The sequence below is a fragment of the Cebidichthys violaceus genome, unplaced genomic scaffold (genome assembly GCF_023349555.1).
Source record: "Cebidichthys violaceus isolate CVI_PGR_0920_01 unplaced genomic scaffold, fCebVio1.0.p SCAF_15, whole genome shotgun sequence".
Taxonomy (NCBI): Eukaryota; Metazoa; Chordata; class Actinopteri; order Perciformes; family Stichaeidae; genus Cebidichthys; species Cebidichthys violaceus.
Window position 1 is genome coordinate 3,041,565 of NW_027176318.1, and position 9,592 is coordinate 3,051,156.

Genomic DNA, 9,592 nt, shown 5'->3' on the forward strand with positions numbered 1-9,592 from the left:
ACAGTCAATTTGTGAATGGAACAGTTAAGAGAGTCAATTTGATATGGTTTACAAGTAAAGTGAATGTATTACGCTGAGGTAGATTCAAAATGTATCTACAAAACACAAGGACTAACTAAAACATGGCTTTACTTTGCATTCAGATATCTGTTTTAGATATCTGGGGACACGAAGATGCATATATGAAAATACCAGTAGCAGGATATTACCAAATGATTATATAAAAGGATAGGCCTGTTAATTAGCAGTGAGTGTTTATGTTATATAAATTGAAATAGAAATATAAAGTCATGTCTAACTTGCTCACAGACTTGTATGACAAGGAATCACAGTATTGGAGACAAGAGACGGTCCAAAACCGACTTGTCAAAGCGCTCTTCCTTATACTAAACATATGTTAGTTTGGCATAACAAAACAATTAAGGTACATGGTTTTTTTGCATCATAATTCCCAATCAGATGCATCTGTGTGTCTTTTCTGCGCCTCAGGAATGTAGATGCTCGTAAACCAAGAAAGGAGGGGTTCTTAAAACCTTGTAGGCTCCTTACGGGGGGGGGGGGGGGGGGGGGTCTGATACTTCATAAATCGCTTTGTGTGTTAAGACTGATGCCTGGTTGTTGTGTCTCTTATCTGCTGTGAGTCGGTCCAGGCTCGTGGTAAACTGAGCCTAACCCTAACCACTAACCAAGGGGTCCTGAGAGCAGTTTCCCGGGAGGAAGTTAATCAGTTTTAATGTTAGGGTTAAAAATCCTTCATCATCATCATCTCTATTATCACATTTCAGTTTTCAGCATTTTTTCAACATGCTAAATGTAGAATTCTGTGGGTATTTATCTTATACTTTTCACTCCCTAATTTGAACGTCTTCCAGGCTCTTTCCTTACAAAAAAGAAGTCATTTTAGATAATCTATCTACTTGTTTTTGTCAAAACAGCTTCAATGACAAAATGAAATGTTAATGAATAAATATCCTCTGATTTCATGTTTAGCGCCTTAAAGTCTGTGAGTCCGGGAGTGTGGTGGTTGGGATTGGGCCTACTGTCCATGGAGGAGGGTTAGCTGCTTTGGAAAACAAACCCAGTGAGGAGGTGATGGATGAGAGAAAGACAAGGCACACAATCTCAAAATTGCCGTAAGAATATTATTGAGAATATATTAAACTGCGCTAACAGCTAAGCTAAAGTAACGATCAGATCTGAATAGCTTCTAAACAACTGTGGGAGCAGTGAGAAAGTTGCTAAAAGACGCAGAGATCTACCTGAACGAAATCATGATTTGACATTTGTTGTGATGTTTGGCCATGTTGCCCAGCCCCACACAAAATGCTTAAACTTGGAAATATATTTCAGAATCAGAATCAGCTTTATTGGCAATCTATGCGTACGCATCATTTTCTCCGGTTTCCACTTCGCTCTCAATGTACATACACAAGTTTACAATAAACAAGAAAAAAAATAAATAAAAAAAAATAAAATAAATATATATATATATATATATATATATATATATATATATATATATATATATATATATATATATATAAAATAAAACAAGGGCAACAAAAAAGTAGAACAGATGTAGGTATAAACTTTTAACAATGTATAATATAAATAAATATATATACAAAAAAGTGTGTATATATATATATGAACATAAACCTATTTGTTCACAAAAGTGACTTTATCTTCCCGGTGAACATTTTCTTGCCATGTCATCGTGAACATGACATCTATTTGCATAACTAAGCATGATTCGTTTTTTGACTGTTAATGGCCTGGGTAGAAATCAATAGTGGAAAGAGAACATAAGGTTTTAGTAGTGGGAAGAAACAAGTCACAATTGCGTTGGGCCATGCATTTATTTTTGTGTCTATAAAGGGAGGAGCCCCGGATGTATGAAAAGTTGGTCAACTTTTGGAAAAAAAACAACTTTCTCAACGGGAGAAATTGCATGAATGACTGCAATAAAAGGACGTAAATATAAGAAAGGGGGCATTTCTGCAAACATTTGGAAGCTGTTTCGGTCATTATTTGTTCATATCAAAGTAATAGATGTATTATTTATGTCCCTACTCCATAAAATGTTTTGTCACCATTCCTCCAAAGCTGTTGGGACATTTATATTTTAAATGGTCTAAAAAGTCCCAAAACATTTCCTCTCGTGATCACTTTTCCTGTTTTTTATCATTATGGACGATAATGTATTCAGTTGTGGACGTGTGTACTTGAATGTGTACATCTCTGTGTCTGCGCACAGCTAATTTTGTGTACTGCTGGACCCATAAGCCTTATAGTTTTGTGCTCAATCGGCTTGTCACACAAATTACTATCAACTGAACAGTATATGTTAATACGCGTTTATAAAGCATACATTAACATAGTCCCTAACCATCAGTGCATATCTAAATCATTATATACAATGCATGAATAATGTATATCTAAAGAAGTTCTTAATCATTTACTTACACTTTATAAATGATCTTATTAATCATCTACAACTCCTCAATAATTGGTTTGTAATATATATAATACTTCATTTACAAATGGGGAATCCATCATTTATAAAGTATGAAAACATATTCATGAAACACATTACATTACATTATTACATTACAGTCATTTAGCAGACGCTTTTATCCAAAGCAACTTACAATAAGCACATAATAGATAAGCTTATTCATCAGGAATAAAACATTTATAACTGTTGTTATGAATTGCATACTAATGAGTGTTAATGTAGGAACAATGCTTTATAAATGATGAATTGAGTGTTTACTCATACTTAACTAATGCTTCATAGTGTGTAGTTATTATAATGTGTTACCGATATATGGACATGACCTTATTCATTTATCTTTATTGACTCATTATAAGATATATGGACATGACCTTATTCATTTATCTTTATTGACTCATTATAAGATATATGAACATGACCTTATTCATTTATCTTTATTGACTCATCATAAGATATATGGACATGACCTTATTCATTTTACTTTATTGACTCATAAGATATATGAACATGACCTTATTCATTTATCTTTATTGACTCATCATAAGATATATGGACATGACTTTATTCATTTATCTTTATTGACTCATTATAAGATATATGGACATGACCTTATTCATTTATCTTTATTGACTCATAAGATATATGAACATGACCTTATTCATTTATCTTTATTGACTCATCATAAGATATATGGACATGACCTTATTCATTTTACTTTATTAACTCATAAGATATATGGACATGACCTTATTCATTTATCTTTATTGACTCATCATAAGATATATGGACATGACCTTATTCATTTATCTTTATTGACTCATCATAAGATATATGGACATGACCTTATTCATTTATCTTTATTGACTCATCATAAGATATATGGACATGACCTTATTCATTTATCTTTATTGACTCATTATAAGATATATGGACATGACCTTATTCATTTATCTTTATTGACTCATAAGATATATGAACATGACCTTATTCATTTATCTTTATTGACTCATCATAAGATATATGGACATGACCTTATTCATTTATCTTTATTGACTCATAAGATATATGAACATGACCTTATTCATTTATCTTTATTGACTCATAAGATATATGAACATGACCTTATTCATTTATCTTTATTGACTCATCATAAGATATATGGACATGACCTTATTCATTTTACTTTATTAACTCATAAGATATATGGACATGACCTTATTCATTTATCTTTATTGACTCATCATAAGATATATGGACATGACCTTATTCATTTATCTTTATTGACTCATCATAAGATATATGGACATGACCTTATTCATTTATCTTTATTGACTCATCATAAGATATATGGACATGACCTTATTCATTTATCTTTATTGACTCATCATAAGATATATGGACATGACCTTATTCATTTATCTTTATTGACTCATTATAAGATATATGGACATGACCTTATTCATTTTACTTTATTGACTCATAAGATATATGAACATGACTTTATTCATTTATCTTTATTGACTCATCATAAGATATATGGACATGACCTTATTCATTTATCTTTATTGACTCATTATAAGATATATGGACATGACCTTATTCATTTATCTTTATTGACTCATAAGATATATGGACATGACCTTATTCATTTATCTTTATTGACTCATTATAAGATATATGGACATGACCTTATTCATTTATCTTTATTGACTCATAAGATATATGGACATGACCTTATTCATTTATCTTTATTGACTCATAAGATATATGAACATGACCTTATTCATTTATCTTTATTGACTCATAAGATATATGGACATGACCTTATTCATTTATCTTTATTGACTCATAAGATATATGAACATGACCTTATTAATTTATCTTTATTGACTCATCATACGATATATGGACATGACCTTATTCATTTTACTTTATTGACTCATAAGATATATGGACATGACCTTATTCATTTTACTTTATTGACTCATAAGATATATGGACATGACCTTATTCATTTTACTTTATTGACTCATAAGATATATGGACATGACCTTATTCATTTTACTTTATTGACTCATAAGATATATGAACATGACCTTATTCATTTTACTTTATTGACTCATAAGATATATGAACATGACCGTAGTCATTTATCTTTATTGACTCATCATAAGATATATGGACATGACCGTAGTCATTTATCTTTATTGACTCATCATAAGATATATGGACATATATGGACTGATACTGGGGATTGCATTGTAATGCAGGGGATGGGTTTAAATGTGCATAAATTAACTGTGGTTTGGTCCAGGGTGAGGTCGCTGTGGGCGTGCGTCCTGCCTTGCCAATTAGAGGAGTGCACATCTAGGGCAGTGATTCTCAACTGGTGGGTCGCAACCCAAAAGTTGGTTTTCGGGCCTTTGCCTGAAAAAAAAAGAAAAGAAGAAAAAAAAAATCCTGTGCTTTTATTTTGAAGGGTTTTCTTTATGCAGCGGAGTTATTCACACACCTTAAGTATTTGGCGTTAATGCCTTGTAATGCTATTACACACCCGCCATTTCACAGTGTAGAAGAACACCCACAAAGTTTGTCTTCATGCTAATTGAGTGAAACACAAGTACGATAACGACTACATGAGAGATGGATTTTCTTACATTGAGGACAAAAGAGGACAAAAACCTCAGTGTGTTTTGTGCAGCGAGGTTCTGGCACAAGAAAGCATGACGCCGTCAAAACTGAAGCGGCATTTGGAAACAAAACAGCCTTCTCTCAAAGATAAACCTGTTGAGTACTTTCCAAGACAACTTCAAGACCTGAGGACATCACAAAAGTGTCTTACTTACCTGCAGCCATGGACATGGACGTGTTGGATCAATCCGCAGCGGATAAACTGAAAACTATACCTCTGTCAAATGACACTATAAATAGGCGAATTGAACACATGTCAGATGACATCAAACAACAGATCACAGCTCGAATTAAGGCAAGCGGTCATTTTGCATTACAAATGGACGAATCCACGGACGCAACAAACAAAGCAGTTTTACTGGTTTACGTGAAACGTGTGGGACGGGGACTGACGGGAACAAGAGAGATCCCTACTACTACGACTGCAGAGGACATGTTCAGCTCAGGTTCAAACAGCACCATCTTTTCACTAAACACATTTGAGAAGTTGAAAATTTGGGTCGCGTCTTGTCATCAAGGGGTGATGGTGGGTCCACTGTTCTAGGGTACTAGCCTGGCTGGTAGTCGCGTGTGGGCTGGCAGTCCAACATCTCCGGTGGTAACATTTTCTCCCTCTGTTGCAGTGATACATGATGAGAGTGTGCAGTGTTTCCCTGATGTTCCTTGTGTGGAGACAAAGTCTAAGGACCATGTGGAGTTGGACCCTGAGTCCATGCTTGAGAGAGGTGGTGCAGAGGAGGGGGAGGTTTCCTCTGTGGCTGTCCCTGACTATCTCCTCACTGTTTATCGCAGTGACCTGGTGGCGGAGCAGAGAGCCGATCCCTCTCTGAGCCAGCAGATGGAGAGAGTTCTAACCCATTGATGATGGGAAGAGTGTCACAAATGGTTACTTGCTTGCAGTGGTGGCGTATCAGAGTGTCATCAGCTGGATGAGCCACACCTGAGTTGCTGTGGGTTTGCCCATCAATACCTTCTTCTTTTGGTAGCCTCGCTCTTTTGGAGAGGGAATCCTTTCTGCCACCGGCTTTACACAGTTCTTTTTGGTTTACATTCTGTATATTCTGCTATACACACACACACACACACACACACACACACACACACACACACACACACACACACACACACACACACACACCCATACATGCACTTCAGGACTGACAACTGATACCTACCCTTTGTATTGTTTAATTTATTTATTATGTATTGTTTGTGGGAAATAAAAAAAGCTTTTGTAAGCAGCCAACTAGCTTGTCTCTCTGTTTGTGTCACAGTCCGACTCAGAGACTGCAACAAATCTATATTTAATCTATATCTATATTTGAAAATGGCCAATCTTTGAATTTTTCATTTTTTAATATCACAGTTATCATCAATACCGGTAATGGTGACACTCCTAATTCATGTACAGGTAACCCTAGATAGTTGATTATTTACTCATTCCATCCATGGAGCCTGTTTCGACTACCAATCTCACAGACGCAGTGTTGGAAAAATGTGGTTATGAAACAAAGGATTATTCCATTCTGACTATATGGGGATGCTGAATGTCTGATTTCACATTTAATTGCTTGGTTTCTTTCTACCATAAATCATTATACATAGCCTATTCTGGTGTAGATATCAGCTTTTTGATAATTTTTATTTTTGTAAATTGGACGCATTTTTGGGGTGCTTGCCATGCTCAAAAACTCACCAAACCTTTCAAACTTGTCAATTGTGTAGAAAATAGATAGATAGATAGATAGATAGATAGATAGATAGATAGATAGATAGATAGATAGATAGATAGATAGATAGATATGTGTTTTTTTTCCTTGGGCAAGAAAAAATATCTCTCTAGCGAGCAAAATGAAAGACCCCATCTTTAACTTTTCAGCAGCTGTATGAAATTTGGTATATAACATGTGGAGACTTACATAAGAGCCTCTTGAATACCGATAACCAAACAGGAAGTCGGACTCATTGAATACAAGGTGATTTGGGGCCATTTTGGCCTTTTTATTATTATTAATAGATTAACGAATTAGAGCACTCATATAAGAACGCTAAATATATTTTTGAAGGAGAAGCGTAGAAAAAGCTGTTTGCATCTCTGTCTCTCTTGCTGTCTTGGGGGGGGGGGGGGGGGGGATTCTATTTATCAAATCACGAAGGCTGAGAAACCGTGTGTGTTGGTCCCTTTTAGTACATGCACAGCGTCACGCCAACACACACACACACACACACACACACACACACACACACACACACACACACATACACACTACTACATCCACCTGAAAGAGCAGTTCATTATTCTGTATCATGTAAATAGTGTATCACATATCGATGGTTCTAGTTTTCTATGGATACATATAGCTTACAGTGGGGGAGTCAATGAGACATAATTCAACAATCAGTTGACGTTAGACGAGACCGATCACATTTGATTGTGTAAATTCTTAGTCGGGGAAACCCCTTAGTTCTATTAACTATTATTGGTAATGACAACAGGGATACAGACAGGAAACTTGGGGAGAGAGAGGGAAGAGAGAAACTGATGTTGTCTGTGTCTTAACTTTGAGTTCACCTGGAAGCTCCTCGTGAATGAATTCTACCATCATCGTGTGTTTCTTGTACACACAAAATATCATAATCTAATTGAGATTATGCAGATTGGGAGATATTGACTGAGCCCATTTAAGCTCCTCAGAGGGCAAACCTTTCCATTAGTTCTTCCCATCAGTATGTTCACCTCGTCCACTGCGGCGGAACGCTCAGCCACATACTACGGTCAATCTGTTTTTTTGACTGTGGCTCAACTCTCAGTCTTTGTAGTTATATGTGTACACAGAGTGAAAATGGAGCTGAAAGAGTCAGCGGAGACGGGGTCCACCACTCTCTGAAATGTGGGATGTTATGAATATTTCAGCTCCTTTTGGGAATTATCAGGGCTTCAGGCTGCTTTTGAGATTTCTACTTAATGTGTATGATTCAAGCACAATTGTATACGTGTGTTTTTCTGTGTGTGTCTTCCTCCAGGTGCGTGCCAGTGCCATAGCCCAGGATGCGGACCAAAACTATGACTATGCCAGTAACAGCGCTGTGCTGCATCTAGAGCCAGGAGACGAGGTCTACATTAAACTAGACGGAGGCAAAGCTCATGGAGGCAACAACAACAAGTACAGCACCTTCTCTGGATTCATCATCTACGCTGACTAGACAACAACACCATCATACCCTGAGCTGTTACAGGCCTTCTCGTCCAGTCCTTTTACAAATATTCCCCCTTCAAATATGATGCTCAGACTTACTCTTTTCAACATGTGTGGATAAAACAATATTAATCAGCCTTCATAACCTGCACAATATTTTATTTTCTACATTCTGCCAATGTCACTGTACGGAGTGAAAGTTACTTCAATGAAATGGTGGAATTGTCAAAGTGATCCTCTCTTTATACCATGACATCACACTTAAAGTTGCAGCTGATGTCTTTGTGTTGATGTAGTGATGGTGGTAAAGCGGCGAGCGAGGAGTTTGTTTGTGCATGTGTTGGGATGTGGGCAGACATTCACTAAACATCAGTAACCTGTAGCCTGATTGGGCCACAAGCTGCCTTTAAACAAAGCAAGAAGAAGAAGTCAAGAAGAATGTGGGGAAAAAAAGGAAATCAGATAGAAAAGCAGCAGCTAGTGGGTAGTTCTAAAAACTGACTGTGGGATGATTTTGTGCAATACTTAGTATAATAAACTATATTCATGGTAATAATTATTAAGAAAGCCCTCAGTCAGTGTGTGTGGTTTCTTTCTTTCTTCATTGATATAATGCTGTGAAGATAGCAAGGAGAAGCTGGTTACACTTGAAGGGCATTATGATATCACTGGCAGTTCACTATAATTCCTATTATAAACACAATTACCTCTTTATAGAATAGAGTCTTTAACAAAATTATTATTTTTGATTACGTGTTATCAAATTACACATTTAACACATTATTGTTTATATGCTCATGTTCTGATTTTAATATTAATCATTATCTAACGTGGTGATTCCTCATCATAGGTTTTACCCGTTAAAAATCAACCCTAACCCTGATTTAGTTAACCCTAACCCGTTATTCAAATGCTTTCATTAATGTTTCTGCATATATAAGTCTTTTCCTTAGGCCTAATTTACAAAATAGCAAAGAAAACTTGGCTTTACAGAGGGAGAAAGTTTGGCAAAAATAAATCTGCTGGGAGGCAAGAGGGAAGTGAGGGCGGCCATGTTGAACCTCAGACAACTGCTGTTACGAGAAGTGAGTCAAAAGTAAGGGTCTGTCCTAAAACATGGAGCCATTCTTTTCTATTAGCGGGTCCATGTTTTGCATGTGCACATGCATACGCGTAATGCGGTACA

At 36.0% G+C, this 9,592-nt stretch overlaps 1 protein-coding gene across 1 annotated transcript in view; it reads left to right on the forward strand.

The window, feature by feature from the left end:
* c1ql3a (complement component 1, q subcomponent-like 3a) overlaps positions 1 to 8,987 on the forward strand; it is a 15,583-nt gene extending 6,596 nt beyond the window's left edge. The window contains exon 2 of the mRNA XM_068709460.1: positions 8,234 to 8,987. Within this exon, the coding sequence (XP_068565561.1) occupies positions 8,234 to 8,413 (180 nt within the window). The 3' untranslated portion in view covers positions 8,414 to 8,987. The remainder of the gene's footprint in view (positions 1 to 8,233) is intronic.
* Positions 8,988 to 9,592: the final 605 nt, after the last annotated feature.